A 20,176-nucleotide genomic window follows, 5' to 3' on the forward strand; every position below is an offset into this window, starting at 1 on the left:
CCTACCAAGAGGCAGGGGTGGGTCCTTCTTTTGTGTTCAGTCTGAATTTATGTGAAAGTTAGCTCTTCCCAAACCTAAGCTCCTTCTGTCTAACCTCCCAGGATTGCAGTTCCTTGCTATCTCTCCCCGGTGATACCCATGAACTGCCAGTAGAGGCCGCCCTAGTTCCGCGTGTGGGGGATCACCTGGTTTGAGGCACAGCCTACCCGGTCATTTTCTTGACCTTATACTAATTCTCCCTGCTGAACAGTGTCTTCATCTCTTGAGGAGATGCCAGGGATTCCTGCTTTTGGTTTTCCACTGACTTGGGAGGGCTATCTAGGATCCTAGCTCTCTCTGAAATAAAGTTTCCTCAACTTCCACCTTGCAGAGTAGCCTTTTGATATCCAGTGATGCCCTCATTGTCTCTGCAAAAAGAGATTTAAGGTCTTGAACGGTGGAGGAACGTCTGCTGTAGTCTGTTTCAGAGATTGGTACCAGTAGCTAACAATTTTTGAATGCTTAACCTGTGTTAGGCTCTGTTAAGTGCTTTATGGGCTTGACCACATTTAATTTTCATGAATCTGGGGTAGTTTACCCCGCCTTTCTAGGTGAGGACACTGAAATTCATAAGAAGTAACTCCTCTGAGGTCCTACAGCAGAGGGGTCTGACTGCTGACCCAGGCTCTCACCTGTCCTTTCCCACTGACTAGATAGAGGAAACTTGATACTACAAAGCAAGAGCTTGGCCTCTGGCAGCTGGCCAAGTGCTTATTGCTGAACTGGGCCATGGGTCGTGGGAATATTGGCGGGTGGTACCTGCTCGGAGGTAGGGAAATGGATAGTTCTGGTGCCTGCGTGTAGCACACGGCACTTAACTGGGCACCTGAGACTTGCATTCTCCCTCAGACCTATTCTGAGGGAAAGGTAGAGTTTAGGGTTAATCCACAGCCCTCTAGCCTGGTCTGAGTGATGGCAGTCAGAGCTCCTGACGTGCTGCCGCCAGGAGCTCAGGGGCAGGGGAGAGCCTGTGCACGTGGAAGTGGTGCCTGGAGCCAAACCACCGAACAGAAAATTGGAACAGAATTATATAAATTAAGGTCAGAAATTTCCTGTCCAACCCACAGGGTGGAGTTTTCTCTATTCCTATCCATCCTACCGAATATAAGCCCTGATTTGATGTCAGTAACTGGAAGGAGCAGCTGGGAGGACTCCCCTTTCAGCTGTCTGCATTCACCATGAACCTCAAGGTAGTCCTCGTGTTCCTGGCACTGTCCCTCATTACCATCTTTGCCCTGGCCTGTGTCTTGCTGACCAGCCAAGGTGGCTCCAGCCAGCCTCCCCGCTGCCCCTCCGTGTCCCCCAGTGCCCAGCCCGGGACACACCCCGGCCAGAGCCAGCTGTTTGCAGACCTGAGCCGAGAGGAGCTGACGGCCGTGATGAGCTTCCTGACCCGGCAGCTAGGGCCAGGCCTGGTGGATGCAGCCCAGGCCCGCCCCTCGGACAACTGCGTCTTCTCGGTGGAGCTGCACCTGCCCCCCAAGGCCGCAGCCCTGGCCCACCTGGACAGGGGGAGCCCCCCACCTGCCCGGGAGGCACTGACCATCGTCTTCTTTGGCGGACAACCCCAGCCCAACGTGAGTGAGCTGGTGGTGGGGCCATTGCCACGGCCCTCCTACTTGCGGGATGTGACGGTGGAGCGTCACGGGGGCCCCCTGCCCTACCACCGCCGCCCCATGCTGGGAGCTGAGTTTACCCAGATGTGGAAGCATTTGAAGGAGGTGGAGCTCCCCAAGGCACCAGTCTTTCTAGCTTCTGTCTTCAACTACAATGGCTCCACTTTGGCACCGCTGCATGCCACCCCCAGTGGCCTGCGCTCAGGGGACCGTGCTACCTGGATAGCCCTCTACCATAACATCTCAGGTGTTGGGATTTTCCTTCACCCAGTGGGGCTGGAGCTACTGCTGGACCACAGGGCCCTGGACCCTGCCCACTGGGCTGTCCAACGGGTCTTCTATCTCGGGCGCTACTATGCAGACTTGGGCCAGTTGGAATGGGAGTTTAAGGCTGGCCGGCTGGAAGTGGTTAGGGTTCCTCTCCCCCTGCCCCATGGGGCTTCATCCTTGAAGTCCCGGACCTCCCCAGGTCCTCTCCCCCCTCTTCAGTTCTCACCCCAGGGCTCCCAATATAGTGTGCAAGGGAACCTGGTGGCATCCTCCCTCTGGACATTTACCTTTGGTCATGGGGTGTTCAGTGGCATGAGGATTTTTGATATTCGGTTCAAGGGCGAGCGAGTGGCCTATGAAGTCAGTGTCCAGGAGTGTGTATCCGTCTATGGTGCTGACTCACCCAAGACAATGATGACCAGATACTTGGATAGCAGCTATGGACTTGGCCGTCACAGCCGGGGCTTGGTTCGGGGAGTCGACTGCCCCTATCAATCGACAATGGTGGACATCCACATACTAGTGGGTACAGGGGCAGTCCAGTTGCTCCCGGGGGCTGTGTGTGTATTTGAGGAGGCACAAGGACTACCCCTTCGGAGGCACCACAATCACCTTGAGAGTCATTTCTATGGTGGTTTGGCTGGCTCGGCCCTTGTAGTCAGGTCTGTGTCATCTGTAGGCAACTATGACTACATTTGGGACTTTGTACTGCACCCAAATGGGGCTCTGGAAGGGCGGGTCCATGCCACGGGCTATGTCAACACGGCTTTCCTGAGTGGGGGTGAGGAGAGCCTCCTCTTTGGGAACCGTGTGGGGGAACGAGTGCTGGGGGCAGTGCACACGCATGCCTTCCACTTCAAGCTGGACCTGGACGTGGCAGGTGAGTGCTCGGGTGAGGACTGAGACGGGGGGAGCAGAGGGAAGGGAGGCCCCCAGATCAAGCCAGAAGCGGCAGAGGGTGGCAGGCCAGCACCACGACATACGGTGGCGGCGGAACAGGGGCTGATTGGAAAGTATTCGGCTGTAGTAGCCTGAAACAACTGGGCGTGCTGGGTATCTGGCCGAAGGTAGAAGGGGTGTCCCTACCCGACCCTGCTCACCCAGCCCCTCTGCCTCACTGTGGTTGTGAAACTGGCTTAAATGCAATGGCCGTGCCTGGCTGTCTTCATCTCAAGTGCCTCTGTGGCTATTGAGTTTGCCTGGGCAGTTGGGGCTGGAGGTGGGGCGCTTTAAGTTTTTTTCCTGATTCTGGGGGTCAGTGGAGGTGGGGAAAGCAGGGGCCTGAGCAGAGGTAGGAAGCAGCCTAAGGACATTTTCAGTGTAGAGTGGTCCTGGGGCACGAGGAGGGGGGGTGCTAGTGGGGGGTTGTTTAACAGGATTTCATAAAACAGGACATAGGGTGGTGGCCCCACTGTCGTCCTGGGGAGGGTCCTGTCATCCCTGTCAGTACATGTCCTCACCGCCGGCCCGCCAGTGACATGGCAGGCACGAAATAGGCTTGCTGCAAGTGTAGAAAGGGATTTCTCAAGTGGGGCTCAAAGCACAGGGACGACTTGCTGCTCCTGACTGACTGTTGTCAACAACAAAATAACGAGCTTACTGAATCACAGACTATTAGACCCAGAAAGAAAAGTGGCAACTACCAGACCCTCGCCAAACTGAGGAGGGTGGGGGGAGATGGAGCAAGAAGTGCCTGCCCCGGTATAATGGTCTGTAACTAGACATCTTTTCTGTGGAACATTTTCTTACCCTCTCGACTATGAAGGCGTGGTTTCGGGTGGGAGGAGAACTAAGAAAACAGCATGACTGAAAGGGGTCTATTATCTATTCTCTGACGTATTTGGAATAGGACTTTGAAGTTTCTCTTCAGCATTTTTGGCATTAAAGAGCCTTGTCTCGGGAAGTAAAGTCGAGTCACATGTACTGGATCCCTGTAGTGTGGAGCTCGAGGGACAAGCAGCAGGGCTGCTGGCCTCGGTACAGCGCTCTGTGTAGGGGGCCAGGTGCCTTCACGATCGCTCCTGTTTCAAGGAACTGACACCCGAACCTGCAAAGAGTATCATCAAGTGCCAAGTGGGGAAGGTGGGTGTACGAGTGCAGTCGACTTCTAGGGAGCTCTCAGGCGATATAAGATCTAAAACTACTCCCTTCAGAAAAAAACAAAACAAAGGGGTCCCTACCTTGTGGAGAAGGAAAGCAAAGTTTCAGAGCTGGGAGGAAGATGCAGGGCGCCCTGGAAGGGGATTGGGTTTTTCCAGCCAGCTTCTCCGAGACAAATCTCTCTTTCATAGTTACAAGAATGTAACTAGCCACCTGCGTGTGCTTTTCCACTTACAGAGCTCAGCCACAGAACAGCTTTTATTATGCCCACTGTAGAGATTCAGAAAGAGAATCAGAGAAGCAAAGAATCGGTCCAAGGTCTACTGGGTCGACCAGTGCTAACAGAACTCTGCGGTGATGGATATTCTCCATCTGTGTCATCTGATGCATGTGGCAGTTGAACACTTGAAATGTGGCTAGTGTGACTGAGGAACTGAATTTTTAATTTAAATGGAACTAGCCACTTGTGACTGGTCATAGCCATATTGAACGGGGCAGGTTCAAAGAAGGGTTAGCACTCGAATCCAGACCTTCCGGCTCCCAGCACAGTGCTCTCTGACGAGCCCCGCTGCCCTTTGTCAGGCCAGCGCAGTGGGGCATCATGGGGAAGACAAGGGACTGTCTCACCTGGTGTGGAACTCCTCTCCCCCCTCCCCCTGGCAGGGCTGAAAAACTGGGTGGTAGCTGAAGACGTGGTGTTTAAACCTGTGGCAGCCCCTTGGAGTCCAGAGCACCAGCTGCAGCGCCCACAGCTGACTCGGCAGGTCCTCGGAAGGGAGGACCTGACAGCTTTTTCCTTGGGAAAGCCCCTGCCCCGCTACCTTTATCTGGCTGGCAACCAGACTAATGCCTGGGGTCACCAGCGTGGGTACCGAATCCAGATCCACAGCCCCCTTGGCATACACATGCCCCTGGAGAGCGACATGGAGAGGGCCCTCAGCTGGGGGAGGTGAGGAGGGCTCTGGGCACTGGGTGGAAGGGAAGGACTGGTCCTCTTCCCCGCCCCAGCTCTTGAAGACCCCAATTCACTACCCTTGGTTTACCATTCACCCCTGTGCCTCCTCTCAGCTCCAAGTAGATATGGGATGGGGGAATGGTCTCACACAGAATCTGGTCCAAAGGACTTCAAGGCTGGGAATGGCTCCTGATCTGACACCACCTTCCTTCAACGTTCCTGGTCAGATACCAGCTCGTGGTGACCCAGAGGAAGGAGGAGGAGTCACAGAGCAGCAGCATCTATTACCAGAATGACATCTGGACCCCCACTATGGCCTTTGCTGACTTCATCAACAATGAGACCCTCTTAGGAGAGGTTGGTAGCCCTGGCGCAGAGGAGAGGGGCAACTTAAGCCTGAAGTCTTGGCTGCCCAGCTCCTGACCGTGGGTTGGAGGGAATGGTAGGCTTCCAGTTCTCAGATTCAGGGGCCAACACGGGTCGTCTCTCTTGGGGTGAGATTAGCCCTGGGACTCCGACCACCCTGCATCTTCTCACAAGGATCACCCCGCCTGTGGTGTGGACTCGGGGCTGGGTGGTGGTAGAAACAAGGCTGAGGCTAGAGGTTGGGGATTGTGGCTGAGGAGGGGTGGTTCTCTGGGTCTTGTCTCCACAAAGTCTTTCAGCCTCTCCCTCTTCCCACAGGACCTGGTGGCTTGGGTTACAGCCAGCTTCCTGCATATCCCCCACGCTGAGGATGTCCCCAACACAGTGACTCTGGGGAACAGAGTTGGCTTCTTGCTTCGACCCTATAACTTCTTTGATGAGGATCCCTCCATCTTCTCGCCTGGCAGCGTCTACTTTGAGAAGGGCCAGGATGCTGGGCTCTGCAGTGTCAACCCTGTGGCCTGCATCCCCCACCTGGCGGCCTGTGTCCCGGACCTGCCCCCTTTCTTTTACCAGGACTTTTAGCCCCAAGGGTGTGGGGGGACATGGAGGGGGGTTGCTGAGACATTTGTACCTTTCCCTCTGTTCCCACTTCCTGCTCCCTTGATGCCTACCCTCTTAATGTTCCTTGGGAAACAGCCTCCAACAGTAAACCCCTATGTATCCCTTCCGTTAATTCTTATTTCCAGTTCATTTTGTTTAAATGATGGACTTATACAAATGACACGATTATTAAGATATTCAAGCGAAACCCCACAAATTCTACCACTCAGAAATAGCCAGTGTTCACATTTGGTGAACGTTATACCAGACATTTCTTTATGCATGTGCATCGAAATGGAAGAATAGATAGAATTTTGTAAAAATAGATGGTGTGTGTGATTTATAATAAAAGGTACTACAAGATTTATCGCTTGAATTTCTTCTATTTGACTTTTGAAGTATCTAGAATCCTCCCGAGAATATTAAGAACTCTGGCCAAGGAAATTAGCAATGGAAGAAGAGAGGGCAGGAGGGACAGACCAGGCCAAGGAATGCCGCTTGGGAAGCTGCGGGGCTGGGGGTGGCGGTTTCCTTGGAAGCACAACAATAGTTCCAAGTTACAGGAAAAGGAACATCTGGCCCTGGAAGGTGGGGGTTGGGGGAAGAAGCCAGGCGAGGGGCATGAGGGGCTGCTCTGCGCAGACCCAGCTCCTTACTGCTGGTGCCTTTCCAGGCTCAACTGGACAGTTGCATTATTTTTAAATCCCACTCTCCTTCTGCCTCCCCCAGCTCTCCCCAGTTCCAACCCTGACCCAGAAAGCGGAGTCTGATTTGGAGCCTGGAAGACAAAGCCATGTAAGGTCTGTGGAAATCACTCCCGCCCTGCTTCGGGCCCGCCCCCGCAAGCCCTGCCTGCCCCGCCCCCTCCCCAGCCTTCCTGTGTCCTTCCCACCCTCCCCACCCTCAGTATCCTGAGCGACTGAACAGTGGGAACCTCAGCCAGAGCCCAGGATCCCCCCCACCCCCCGTATAGGAGCTAAGAGAGACCTAACTCTGCTGACCTGAGAACACACATCTCCACTCTGGTTCAGTCCTCTGTCCTGCTGTTCACGGACAATGAACCAGAAGACCACTCTGGTGCTCCTTGCTCTAGCTGTCATCACCATTTTTGCCTTGGTGTGTGTCCTACTAGCTGGCAGGGGAGGAGATGGGGGTGAACCCGGCCAGCCTCCCCGCTGCCCCTCCGTGTCCCCCAGTGCCCAGCCCGGGACACACCCCGGCCAGAGCCAGCCGTTTGCAGACCTGAGCCGAGAGGAGCTGACGGCCGTGATGAGCTTCCTGACCCGGCAGCTAGGGCCAGGCCTGGTGGATGCAGCCCAGGCCCGCCCCTCGGACAACTGCGTCTTCTCGGTGGAGCTGCACCTGCCCCCCAAGGCCGCAGCCCTGGCCCACCTGGACAGGGGGAGCCCCCCACCTGCCCGGGAGGCACTGGCCATCGTCTTCTTTGGCGGACAACCCCAGCCCAACGTGAGTGAGCTGGTGGTGGGGCCACTGCCCCGGCCCTCCTACCTGCGGGATGTGACGGTGGAGCGTCACGGGGGCCCCCTGCCCTACCACCGCCGCCCCGTGCTGATGCGAGAGTACCTGGACATAAACCAGCTGATCTTCGACAGAGAGCTGCCCCAGGCTGCTGGGCTCCTGCACCACTGCTGCTTCTATAAGCGCCAAGGACAGAACCTGGTGACGATGCCCACGGCCCCCCGAGGCTTGCAGTCAGGGGACCGGGCCGCCTGGTTTGGCCTCTACTACAACGTCTCAGGGGCTGGGTTCTTCCTGCACCCCGTGGGGTTGGAGTTGCTGGTAGACCACAAGGCTCTGGACCCTGCCCGCTGGGCCATCCAGAAGGTGTTCTTTCAAGGCCGCTACTACGAGAGTTTGGCCCAGCTGGAGGACCAGTTTGAGGCTGGCCTGGTGAACGTGGTGCTGATCCCAGACAATGGCACAGGTGGGTCCTGGTCCCTCAAGTCCAAGGGGCCTCCCGGTCCGGCTCCTCCTCTGCAGGTCCATCCCCAGGGCCCCCGCTTCAGTGTCCAGGGGAGTCGAGTGACCTCCTCGTGGTGGACTTTCTCCTTTGGCCTTGGAGCTTTCAGTGGCCCCAGGATCTTTGACATCCGCTTCCGGGGAGAACGACTAGCTTATGAGATCAGCTTCCAGGAGGCCTTGGTCGTCTATGGTGGAAATTCCCCTGCAGCAATGCTGACCCGCTATATGGATGGCAGCTTTGGCATGGGCAAGTACTCCACTCCCCTGACCCGGGGGGTGGACTGCCCCTACCTGGCCACCTACGTGGACTGGCACTTCCTTCTGGAATCCCACACCCCCAAGACAATACGTGATGCCATTTGTGTGTTTGAACAGAACCAGGGCCTCCCCCTGAGGCGACACCACTCAAATTTCTACTCCCATTATTTTGGGGGCCTTGTAGAGACAGTGCTGGTGGTCAGATCTGTGTCGACCTTGCTCAATTATGACTACCTGTGGGATATGGTCTTCCATTCCAGTGGGGCCATAGAAGTCCGATTCCACGCCACCGGCTACATCAGCTCAGCATTCCTCTTTGGCGCCGCCCGAAGGTACGGGAACCAGGTTGGGGAGCACACACTGGGCACCGTGCACACCCACAGCGCCCACTTCAAGGTGGATCTGGATGTAGGAGGTAAGACATCCCTGGGGAAGCAAGGATTCCCGCAGAGGGGGCTGAAAAGTTGTCTATTTGCTTGGGGATTTATGGAAGTTATCCAGGAAAGGAAGAGTTGAGCATGAGTTGCAGTTTTGGAGTTTTGTACTTCCTCTTTAGCTGGATGGGAGAAAGTTGACTGCTACATTTTATTTGGATCCTAGCTCATTGCTGGGTGCAGAGCTGCCTCCCTCCTTCCACATGACCTCATCAGAAAATCTTGAGAAATGGCAGAGCTCAGGGAGGAGGCAGGATCTGGGCTCACGAGATCCCCTTTGCCCTCGTTCCTCCCTTGTTCTCCTAGAGGCCCCACTTCAGGGAGGCGACCATTTGTTCTGTAGTTCATTTCTCTGGGTCTGGCCTGTGGTGCCGAGGTTTTGGAGGACCTGTGTGCCTCCTGCCGCGTCCCTGGTGCACACAGGCCAGCCCCGGAACCCCACAGGTTGTACATTTCCTGGGGAGGTGAACCCTGCTCTTCCCACACTTAAGTGCAGGGGGGTAGAGTGGGTGCTGTGGAATGTTCAGGTAATTCCTGGGGTTGGTGGTCACAGAGAGAGCCAAAGATCCATGATGTCTTGGAGTCTGTCTTCTCACTTTCCTTCCCCACATTGAGTCGATCACCCATTTGTTTTCCGGTCTACCTCTGAGATATGTCAGAGCCTTGCTGAGCCGGTCTGCTCTCTGCCCCTTCCGCTCTTCCTCTCAGATCCAGGGGCCAGCTTGCTCCCCCGTCTAGCCCCAACTTTCCTAGAAGGCCCTTCTCCTCAGAGTGCAGCTCCAGCCTGCCCTTCGGCTCCCTGGCCTCACCCGAGTGCCGCCTTAGCCATGCCCACACCCTCCCTGCCCCTCCCACAGGTTAGTCAGGCTTCCTGCTTTTGCTCCTGTACCCCCCGCCCCGGCCTAGAACACCCAGCCGTGTCATCTCTGCTGCTCACATCTCCTGAGACAAGGCTGAAAGGCACCCAGGAAGGCCCCCTTTGCCTGCCTGCACCTGTATCCTTGACCTTGGACCTTGAACCTTGAATGTGCTCCTCTCACGTGGCTGGCCTCTCAGGGCTTTGCCTCCTGCAGCCTCCAGGAGAGCAGGAGGAAGGGGATGGGGCTTCACTCCTCTGTGCCTCCCAGGGCTGAGCCCAGTCCTCTCCACTAATAAGTGCGAAGAGTTAGTGAATGAAGTCCCTGAAGAAATACCTTACAGGTCAACAGCTTTGGCCGAAAGACCAGGCATAGCTTAGGGAGAGGGAAGGGAAGCAGGGACACACTCCATTCTGGGTTTCTCCTTGGCCCCACTCTGAAGCGGTGAGTGGCGGGGCAGGGACAGAGTCCAGAGGGGACAGGGCAGCTGCATTACCAGCCCTCCCTCCCCCCACCTGCCTCCACCCCACCCCACCCCCGCCCGCCCTGCAGGACTGGAGAACTGGGTCTGGGCTGAGGACATGACCTATGTCCCCACGGCGGTACCCTGGAGCCCCGAGCACCAGATGCAGAGGCTGCAGGTGACCCGGAAGCTGCTGGAGACCGAGGAGCAGGCCACCTTCCCCCTGGGAGGCGCCCTCCCCCACTACGTGTACCTGGCCAGCAACCACAGCAACAAGTGGGGTCACCCGCGGGGCTACCGCATCCAGCTGCTCAGCTTTGCTGGGGAGCCGCTGCCGCAGAACAGCTCCTTGGAGAGAGCCTTCAGCTGGGGGAGGTGAGTGGCGGGGTGTCAGAGAGAAGCTGGGGGAGGAGGGAGAGGGAAGGGTGCGTTGGGAGGGACAACTGGGAACTCAGTTTGAAGTGTATTGGGGCAGAGGTGAGGGCTCCCGTAGGACTTCCCGGTTATTGAAACACCAGCCCTGGGCCTGTGCTGTCTGTGCAGGGCTAAGGCCCAGGCCAGAGAACCCTTCCCCATTTGGGACGGGGGGAGAGGCCATCCTGTGAAATGGCAGGGGGACGAACAGAAGGATGTGGAAGGAGGTTGGCTGGCCCACCCGGGTGGCACCAGGGTCATTGTGTGAATGACATGGGAAGCCCGAGGTCCATGACCTCGGCCCTCTTGCATCATCACAATCAGGCAGCAGGACGGGGTTAGTGACCATGGAGGCCTGACCAGTGCCTCCCTAGGTACCATCTGGCGGTGACCCAGCGGAAGGAGGCAGAGCAAAGCAGCACCAGCATCTACAATCAGAACGACCCTTGGGCCCCCACCGTGGACTTCGCTGACTTCATTAACAACGAGACCATCGCTGGAGAGGTCAGCTGACTGTGGGAGGGTCACGGGCGGGAGACCAGGGCACAGAGATGAACCCCACCTTCTCTTAAGTTCCCTGAAACCCATCTGGCCTCCCGAGGGGTGGAGCTGACTCCTGCCTTCTGTGCTTTACTTCCTAAGGGAGTCTTCCCTAGCTGGGAGCTCCTTTGCAGACACTGGCTGAGGCCCCAGCCTGTCGTGGAGACCCTGCAGCTCTGAGTCTTAGCTTCGTGGACTTTGTCCTTTTCGGGCCCCAGGGTTCGAGGAGGGCTGGAAGGCCAGCTCTCTTGTGTCTACCGCTTCTCTCATTTCTGACTTGACCTCTGAAAGATTCATTTCTGAATGTCAGCCTTTTCTGCCTCCTAAACCCTGATCTCCCCGCTCCATCCTCGTCTCACTGATTGGTAGGGAACTCCTGGAGAGTGAGGGGGAGGCGAGCTGCAGTCGCCTCTGGGTGTCATCCCTCTGGGGGTGGGTATGATGGCTCTGCGATGGGAAATGTCAGAGATGGAGGGCCCTGGCTGGGACAGGGAAGTGGGGCTTGCTCCCGATATGAAATTTACTGGGCTTTGACTCCTGGGCCGGTAGGAAAAACTGCTTAAAGACTTAAGATCCTTTTGAGGGAAAATGGGCTGGCAAGGGGAATCCTCACACCCGAGGCTGCTGGAGGAGGCGGGCCTGTCCCTCACAAAGCCAGGCCTCAGGACCCTCTTTTTTCTCCCCTGCCAGGACTTGGTGGCCTGGGTGACGGCTGGTTTCCTGCACATCCCACACGCAGAAGACGTTCCCAACACGGTGACGGTGGGGAATGGTGTGGGCTTCTTCCTCCGACCCTACAACTTCTTTGACCAGGACCCCTCCTTCGAGTCTGCGGACTCGGTCTATTTCCGGGAGGACCAGGATGCCGGGGCCTGCGAGGTCAACCCCCTGGCTTGCCTTCCCCAGGCTGCTGCCTGTGCCCCAGACCTCCCTGCCTTCTCCCATGGGGGCTTCTCTCACAACTAGGGGGTCCCCGGGACAGGAAATATGGTCAGGGGCCCCAGGGCCAGGGTGCGTGGGGAGGGGAGTGGTAGGTGCTGGGCCAGGCGGCCTGGCGCCCTCTTCTCTTCCTTCCTTCCACCCCAAGGCTCCCTGCCTCCCCTTCTCCCCAGGCCCCCTCTCTGTCGCCCTCCCTGACACCCCCTCCCTGCTGGGAGCGTCCTGAGCCTGTGATGCCTGGCACTGGGGGAGGGGCAGAGACATGACTCAGCTTTGTTGACCCCAGACCTGCTGGGTTCCCGTCCCACAGAGAAGAATGGCCAGCTGAAGCCCGGACTGATGGCCAAGCTTTTCCCAGAAGACTCCTGTTTTTTTGTGGTTTTGTTTCTGGTTTTGTTTTTTTTTTTTTTTTTTTTTGCTTTCCGGCTTTCCCCTGTTGTTTTTTAACCCATCTCCTGAGCCTCCTCAGTTCCTTCCTCGGAAGGTGAGGATGGTGTTGCGGCACTGGGGCTAGTCCCCTAGACGCTCCAGGGCAGGGCTCCTGCCAGGCCTACGCCTCCACGGAGGAGCTAGAAGGGGGTCCTTAGCCCACATTCCTCTTACCCAACTTCTCCTCTCCCTCTTCCTTCCCTTGCCTACTTCCGCCTCCTCCTGTCGCCACCTGCTCTTACAGCCTCGGATTTCCCTCCCAGGCCTGAGAGGATATGCCTCTGTCCCGATGCTCCCCTCGTCTTCATTTCTAATTTAGGTCTCCTCTCCCGGCTCTCTGCCCATGGAAGTCTCAAAATGCAAGGGACCTCTGGTTTGAGAGGACAATCCCTGTCTGTCCCCCTGTGTCTGTCACAGACTGGAGTAGGAGTTGTCCCCACCCCTGTCCTGGGGCAGGCTGTAATTCCTGCAAGTCCCCTCGGCCGCTTTGTATTCGCCTGCTTTGCACTTTCTGGCAAAGGACGGTCTCACGGCAGCCTCTCAAGTTAGCATCTGAGGCGGACCTGTGGGTACCGGGGTGATGAGGGGCGGTCATCTGGGCCAGGCGTGTGTGTGACCAGTGAGCGCACAGACTCCGCAGCAGCGGACACGGACGGCAGGGGGGCGCCAACGGTGGGAAGCTCTGAGACCTTGGAACTCCAGTGGCCACCACTTGTGGCCACGCAAATGAGCTGGGGGCTGGCTCCCACCATGCTGTCTCTCAGGGGCTCTGGGTGAGGGGCGGGTGCGCCCATGGTGAGAGATTGGAACTACAGAAACATCCTTTCCTCGAGGATTGGTTAACTGAACTCCTACGCAGCCTTATAATGCAGGGCTGTGCAGCTCCAGCTAGTACTGGAGTCCTAGAGTACTCGAGTACTAGTACTCGAGTACTCTGTGTGTACTAATCGGGAAAGATCTTTGAGTGAAAACGGCAAGGCACGGAAGTGTGTGTGGTGCACTTTGCCTTTGTGTGGTAGAAAGGAGGAAACTATACATATTTACTATATATGCATATCCAGAAGAAACCAGTGATACTGGTTGCTTTTGGGGAGGGGTGGGGAAAGAGGAAGGAGGAGACTTAGCACTCCATACCCTTTTGTGTGTTTTGAAATTTGAGCCATGTGACTGTATTACCTATTCAAAATAAATAAAAAATGGGCCCAAACAGGACCTGACTTGTTGGTTGGTTGGTTGGTTTGCTACTGACAAGTCTTTTAAGAAGGGGTGAGGGTAGGGGTAAAGTAAAGTGAATGAATATGGACCCAGGGACTCGATTTGGTCAGTCTCTGAGACCCGGAGAAATGGATGTGGCCTCTGGTGGATAACTCCTGTGCACTTCTCTTGCCTGTCCAGCCCTGAAGACAATCTTAAGCCTCGGTCGTGCTCTCTCTCTCTCTCCCTGTCTCCATCTCTGTCCCTCTCTTGTTTCCTCTCTGTGTCTCTTAAAAGAGGGGACAATGGGAAGCAATGGAGAGAGGTGACTTCTGCCTGCTGAGAGCCTGGGCCGGGTTCATTTATGGCACTGCCTGAGCTGGAAGCCGGAGTGACAGAACACGGAGATTGAGGGCGAGAAGCCACTGAAGCCTGGGACAGAGGAGAAAAGCCATGGATGCTAAGGCCAACCGTGACTCCGATACGGACCTTGTACTTCCTCTCTCCCTGACCTGAGTACTTTCTCTATCACGAGCAGATCGGTTTTCCACCTCGTATGGCTCCTTCTTATGACGAGCCGCACGGCGGTCAGTGCTGGGGGAAAGGGAAGGCGGGAATGCTGGTGTCCGCCCCTCCCCCCAGCCCATCACACTCACGTGAATCTCATGACCTTGAAACCCACGTCCACACCAAAGAACATGAGTGTTTGTACGCGGTCTTATGTGTGAGTGGGTGTGAATGCTCACCAGCTTGTGTGTGTGGTTGTGTCTTTACATTTCCTCACAGGGGTGACACCACATGTTCCAGCCTCAAATGAGAGGAGGCAGGAGGGACATGTGGATCATTAGAACGCCTGCCCAGCTGGGGTCAGAGGGGCCGCGGGGTGGATTCCCAGCCCCCTACCCAAACCTAGTCTCTTCCTTAGACCACTGAGGCCAGCTTAGAGTGTTGGCCTCACATTTGTGATCTAGTGATAGGAGTGAATACTTACCAAGCATGTTAAGTTCTGAAGGAACCAGTGCCCCCAAAGCTAAAATCTTTAGGACATGGGCCCCTTGCCCTAACAGGAGCTGGACAAGGAGAGCCTGAGGCTTAGCTCAGAGGGCATAGCTGGGACTTCTCTAGGAATGTAGACACTAGAACGTTCTGGAAGGAGCACAGCATGTGTTCTCCTGCCTCTGCTCTCCTCCTGCAGCCCCTGGGAAGTGCTCCAGCTCCAAGTGCAAGAGGATTCCTTCATACATCCAACAAAGATTTATAGTGTGCCTTCTAAGGGCCAGGCACATGCGAGGCACTAGGATGCGTTAGTGAATAAGACGCACAATTTTTGTCCTCGGAGGAGCGAGGCTAGGAAAGGAGAGTTGCAGGGAGGAGAGAGGAGGACAAGAGCAGGGGCTCCTGACTCAAACTTAGGGACTGTGGAAGGCTTCCTGTGGGACACGATGTCTAAACTCGGGACAAGGAGGATAAGGGAGAGAATTTTCCAGGCTGGGGAAACAGCATGATCAAAGGCCGGAGGTGACAAAGCGGCACCATCCAAGTACTTAAGTTCATTGATAGGCATATGGGCTCTAAGGAAGCCTGGAGGGACAAGCAGGGGACAGACGAAGCATGTTCTTGTAAGCCACGGTTACCCTAAAGAAAAATGCAGAGTCATGAAAGGATTTGGGGCAAGGAGTGACAAGAGTCGGATTTGCCTTTCAGGACATTCCCTTTGGCCCAGCTACAAAGAATGGAGCTGACAGAAGACCTGGCCATGGGCAGTGAGTCAGAAGTAAGAAATGGTGGTGGCCTGAACTGTGGCAGGGCCCCCCCGGCCGACTCCTGTGGAGAGTCTGGCCCCATGAGGCCCTGTTTCAGAGCACCCCGATCAGAACCCCACATCTGGATGCCTTTCTCCTCCCACCTTCTGCCGAGCTTGCTGGGAAAATGAGGTGGGATCTCTGGCCCCTGACTGGTCTTTCTCCCAGCAGCCCATTACCTCCTGAATGGAAGAGTTATTATAGTTCAATTAACGGATCACTTGGGAAAGTCAGTTGCTGAAGAAAAAATCCCACCGAACAATCAGGCTCTTCTGAAGTCGGTGTGGTTATGTGATAATTGGTTAGATCATCCTTGTAGACTTCACATGGTACAAAGTGGGTCTGAAAAAAATTAAACCCCTATAAAAGAGAAAGTACCTGGCGCCCCCCTGACGGCTTCTTTGACTGGATTTGGCGATGAGGATGGGCTCATTAATTCCACAGCCTCTTTACCTGGTTAAGGGGGAACCCCACCCTTCGGGCTCCTTCCAGAAGGTTCTCCTTCAGTTATCTGCTCCTCCGCTTGTATTTTCCCTCTCTGCCTCTTGACTGGCTCTTCTCGACTCTCATCTTGCCAAGCCTTCCCCGGGGACCCTGCATCTCCCGGGCGGGGGTCTTCTCTCCGCCTGTGCCTTCACAAAAACACCTTCCTCCAAGGAGTGCCCCACCCCCATCACTCCTCCACCCACTGCCCTCCCTCTGCTGGCCCACATCCACAGACGCTGCCCCAACAAAGGTCACCGGTGACTTCTAATCAATGGGCCTTTCCGGGCACCTACCTTCTGGACCTCTCAGTGACATTTGACAACACTGCCTACCCCCTTCTTGAAATTCTCTCCTGTCTTGACTTCCCCACATTCTGACCTTCCTTGTCCGTATTTGCTGCTTCACAATCTTCCACGATGGCTCCTTTACCTCTGCCCCCCCCCCCCCCACCAGCCCACATAGCCCCAAACCTTGGCATTTTCCAGGACTCTATCTTGGGTCTCCTCTCTTCTCTGTCCAGAAGTCCCCCCCAGGTGATCTCAGCCTCTCTTACTTTAACTGCTAATACTTGTTGTTGGCCCAAATCTGGATTTCTAGCTTAAAACACCTCTAGGTGTTTTTGCTATGCCCAAGACCCATAGAGCCAATGGCCCTATTTCTAGGCATCTATACAGGGACTTCCCATGAGCACCTCAAACTCAACCTTGTTGGTTCTCCCTTAAACTTGCTGCTCTTCAGGTACATCCTTTCTGGTAAAAAGCCCATCAGGTCACAGGAAACCTTTGTGTCACCTAAGACACTGTGCTCATTCTCACCTACCCACACCCAGTCAGGCACCTGGCCCCATCACCTCTGCCCTTAAACATCTCAGACTCATGCCTTCTCCTCTGTCCTCGAGGTCGCTGGCCTCACCCCGGCCCTCTGCCTCTAGTCTGTCCCATACCCACGCCATAGCCAGAGCTGTCCCCTACAATGCAGATCCAAGAGGAGCTCGACCTGTGAGGGACCAGGTGGGCCCAGTCGACCGCTCAAGGCCTCTGGGGTGGCAGCTCTGCTCAGATACCATGTTCTGGGGCCCAGTCTTCAGCCTGCAGGCTGGGGGTGGACCCTGGCCCCCAGGGATCAACTCATCCCATTCATAGAGGCCGGGGCCACGTTTATTCAAAGGGAAATATGACCTAATGAGAGGAGCAGCGTGCGTGTTCCTGTCTCCTGAGTAATTCTCCAAAAAGGGACACTTTTCCCGCAAGTTTTTAGGGTATTTGGGCCTGACGGTTGGGAAGATTTGAATGAAACGATATCAGAGGGCATAATGTGACAGCAAGACACGTAGAGACGGTGGTCAGGGGTGGCCTCTCTTATATACCAGCTTCCCCACCAGCCAAGGCAAAGGGTTCTCCCCCAGTGGTGACCCACCTCCCCATGTGAGAGCCTGGCGATACCTTACTGGAGTGAACGTTGACCTCTGCTTGGCAACACTGGTTAGAGAAATGGGAGCCATCATAACAGTGTGTTCTTAGCTGGGAGCTGAGACAGTAACTCCCCGAAGAGCCCGGACTCGAGTTCCCCGGCTGGCACACTGCCTTGTGGCCAGGGCTAGGTCTCGGCATTAGATCCTGGTCCATCTTAGGCAACCCTCTCAGGTCCCCTCCCTCTTCGGGAGCTTTGTACTGTCACTCAAGAAACTTTACTGTCACTCAAGAAACTTTGCTTTGCTGCCCACCACTCTTCATCTGGTTTACCTCTTCATTCTTCAAAGCGGCATGACCAAGAACTGTGGTCACCGAAGGAAAAAAATCCTGTAAGTCCAGCAGAAAAACAAATGTTTTATCTTTGTGTGTAGGACAAAAAATATGAATAAGCAATTAGCAAAAGATATACAAATAGCCAATGAACATATGAAAAGATATTCAATCTCTCTAGTAATATAGTAAATACAAAATAATAATGAGATACTATTTTTTTACATGAATATTGTCAAAAGAATTTTAAGATTGACAGTATCTGGTGCCCGGGTGGCTCAGTCAGTTAAAGCGTCTGCCTTTGGCTCAGGTCATGACCCCAGGGTCCTGGGATCAAGCCCCGCATCAGGCTCCCTGCTCAGGGGGGAGCCTGCCTCTCTCTCTCCCGCTACCCCCTGCTTGGGTGTGCTCTCTCTCTCTATTAAATAAATAAATAAAATCTTAAAAAAAGAAAAAAGATCGACAGTATCTTGTAATGCCAGTGGTTAAAAAAAAAAAAAAAAAGATTCTGGTCCTTCTTATTCTAAATGTCACACAGCCCGTTTCCAATGACCCCCTTCTTGCCTTCGTGGTCGTAATCTATTGTCCCTGTCCTGACTGCAAGAAATTCTCCAGTCCCTTGTCTCCATGTTACTGCTCAGTGGATGGGAGCCCTGGATGCGGATTCTGCTCCCCAACCCTCAGGGGTAGGGATTGAATGTCATGTTTCTTTATGTTTCTATATCAGGTAACAAGCTCAGTGCCCTGGTACCTGGTTCGCGGGAAATTGAATAACAGGCATGATTTGGGGGCTGCTCATCTTCAGGGTTAGGGAAGACTCTGTAGTCTGGGATTTGGGGGTGGTGGTCAGCTAGTCTTCAGGTGACAGCCGTCACGGCTATCAGGTTCACTTTCTGCGGCCCTGAGGCCAGCCTCGCTAGGGTGGTGATGGGAGGGGGGACCTGCCCTGGGCGTTGACCCACACCCACTTTCTCCTGTGCCAAAGCCCTATTCCCTCCTTTTCCTCTCACCCCACAGTAGCCCTGGATGACCCACGGGGTACTGGTTAAAGGGCTCGTTTCTGCGTCCCTCGGACCTGAGGGACGAAAAGGAAGTACATTTGTCACAGTATATTCCTTTATGTTTTCTAGATTGTTTACCAGACATTTTGTGTTTGTTCATCAAAGTGTTTTCAGAACATTTTTAAAATTAGAAATATTTAAAATGCTGGGGCGCCTGGGTGGCTCAATCAGTTAAGCGTCTGCCTTCGGCTCAGGTCATGGTCCCAGGGTCCTGGGATCGAGCCCCGCGTGGGGCTCCCTGCTCGGCGGGAAGCCTGCTTCTCCCTCTCCCACTGCCCCTGCTTGTGTTCCCTCTCTCGCTATGTCTCTCTCTGTCAAATAAATAAATAAAATCTTTTAAAAAGTATATTTAAAATGCTTTTTTTCCACAAAGAGCTTCTGCAGAGTCTGAAACCAGATCAGCAAGGGGGGAGTTATTATGGGATGGAGGGCCCTGCCTTTTGCACCACTTTGGAATGGGCGCCAGTACCCCTACCACATTAAAGAACAAGGGAAAGGAAAACGCTTTGAGTTTCCATATCAAAATACAGCTGAATGCAGGGCGCCGGGCTGGCTCACTGGGTGGAACAAGTGCCTCTGGATCTTGGGGTTGCGAGTTCGAGCCCCACATTGCAGAGATTACTTAAAGATACTATCTTTAAAAACAAAAACAAAACTACAGCTGGATGTATTAATGTTTCTGGATAACCTGCCTTTTTTGTTATCGATTTACCTGGTTTAACTCTCCCAGGTTCTGAGACGCCTCACTGCCTACCCGCAATTACGACCTTGCTTGAAACGGGTACCGCACAAAACTTCCTGATCCTACCTCTTCTGCCCCCCATTTTGTCCCCACCTCACACCCAATACACCGACCTTTTGGCTGTTTCCTGCCCATGCTGGGCTGTTTTGAGTTTCTTTACCTTTGCACCTTCTGTTTCCTTTGGCCGTCATGTCTTTCCTCTTTCTGTCCCACGAACGCATTCTGCCTGCAAGGTCCAACTAACGTCTTCCCAGGCAAATCTTCCTGGGCAGGTCCACGTTGGAAAGGATTCTCCCCCAGGCTCACGAGGGAAGCATGTCCCCTCCGTGGAACCCTCAGTCTCTCCTTATTCCCCTCAGGACCTGGCCGTCCAGATGAGGGTGGCCTCTTACAGGTCACCTGGCAGAGAATGGGAGGTGGCTTCGCTCTCTGCTTCTGCAACATTTCAGTGGAGGGTTTCCTGGAGTTGAGGGCTGTGGGCTGCTAAGTTAATTCCACAGCCAGTTTTCCAAGCCCCCTGACCTCAGACCTGGCCCATCAGTCCTGCTTAAAGGGGAGACAAGGGATTTCTGTTACACTCTGCACCTGCCCCCCACCGCCCCAATTTCTGACTGGCTCCCCACCCCATCTACTCCCCTCCAGTGATCTAGGGTGCTCAGAGCCTCCCCACTGTAGATCTGGCTCAGCCCTTCAGCCTCCCAACTCCTCCCAGGTGCTTTGTGTTCTCAGCATTACTCTCCAAGCTGGAGCCCGCCGACAGGGCTCTGGCTGATGGCTGGTGAGGAGTCGGAGAGAGTGATGAGAAGCAGAGCCTGGAGGGAAGCGGGGGACCCCACTGGAGAGGTGTGGGCAGGTGAGTCTCGCTTGCGGCCTCGCAGCCAAG

At 55.0% G+C, this 20,176-nt stretch overlaps 2 protein-coding genes across 5 annotated transcripts; both read left to right on the forward strand.

The window, feature by feature from the left end:
- The first annotated feature begins 366 nt into the window (after positions 1 to 366).
- AOC2 (amine oxidase copper containing 2) lies at positions 367 to 6,312 on the forward strand. 4 transcript variants are annotated; one of them, XR_003525281.2, is made up of 4 exons: positions 367 to 2,805; positions 4,689 to 4,974; positions 5,147 to 5,337; positions 5,665 to 5,807. XR_003525281.2 is itself a non-coding variant. In XM_027625792.2 (4 exons), the coding sequence occupies exons 1-4, from the start codon at positions 1,218 to 1,220 to the stop codon at positions 5,929 to 5,931; spliced, it is 2,271 nt and encodes a 756-aa protein (XP_027481593.1). In that variant the 5' UTR covers positions 367 to 1,217; the 3' UTR covers positions 5,932 to 6,312. The 4 variants fall into 4 exon arrangements, 3 of the variants coding, with proteins under 3 accessions (XP_027481593.1, XP_027481594.1, XP_027481595.1); XM_027625792.2 differs by having other exon boundaries at positions 5,208 to 5,337; positions 5,665 to 6,312; XM_027625793.2 differs by lacking the exon at positions 5,665 to 5,807 and having other exon boundaries at positions 5,133 to 5,326.
- A 139-nt stretch (positions 6,313 to 6,451) lies between these two features.
- Positions 6,452 to 13,500, forward strand: AOC3 (amine oxidase copper containing 3). The gene is made up of 4 exons (XM_035724393.1): positions 6,452 to 8,605; positions 10,034 to 10,319; positions 10,733 to 10,862; positions 11,589 to 13,500. Exons 1-4 carry the CDS (start codon positions 7,006 to 7,008, stop codon positions 11,862 to 11,864), a joined length of 2,292 nt encoding a protein of 763 aa, XP_035580286.1. The 5' UTR covers positions 6,452 to 7,005; the 3' UTR covers positions 11,865 to 13,500.
- The last annotated feature ends 6,676 nt before the right edge of the window (positions 13,501 to 20,176 follow it).

The sequence above is a fragment of the Zalophus californianus genome, chromosome 16, assembly GCF_009762305.2.
Source record: "Zalophus californianus isolate mZalCal1 chromosome 16, mZalCal1.pri.v2, whole genome shotgun sequence".
NCBI lineage: Eukaryota > Metazoa > Chordata > Mammalia > Carnivora > Otariidae > Zalophus > Zalophus californianus.

Coding starts and splice junctions, on each gene's coding strand:
- AOC2 (XM_027625792.2), top strand. CDS start 1,218: ATGAACCTCAAGGTAGTCCTCGTGTTCCTGGCACTGTCCCTCATTACC. Junction 2,806..4,688: donor GCTGGACCTGGACGTGGCAG/GTGAGTGCTCGG, acceptor TCCCCCTGGCAG/GGCTGAAAAACTGGGTGGTA. Junction 5,338..5,664: donor ATGAGACCCTCTTAGGAGAG/GTTGGTAGCCCT, acceptor CTCTTCCCACAG/GACCTGGTGGCTTGGGTTAC.
- AOC3 (XM_035724393.1), top strand. CDS start 7,006: ATGAACCAGAAGACCACTCTGGTGCTCCTTGCTCTAGCTGTCATCACC. Junction 10,320..10,732: donor AGAGCCTTCAGCTGGGGGAG/GTGAGTGGCGGG, acceptor GTGCCTCCCTAG/GTACCATCTGGCGGTGACCC. Junction 10,863..11,588: donor ACGAGACCATCGCTGGAGAG/GTCAGCTGACTG, acceptor CTCCCCTGCCAG/GACTTGGTGGCCTGGGTGAC.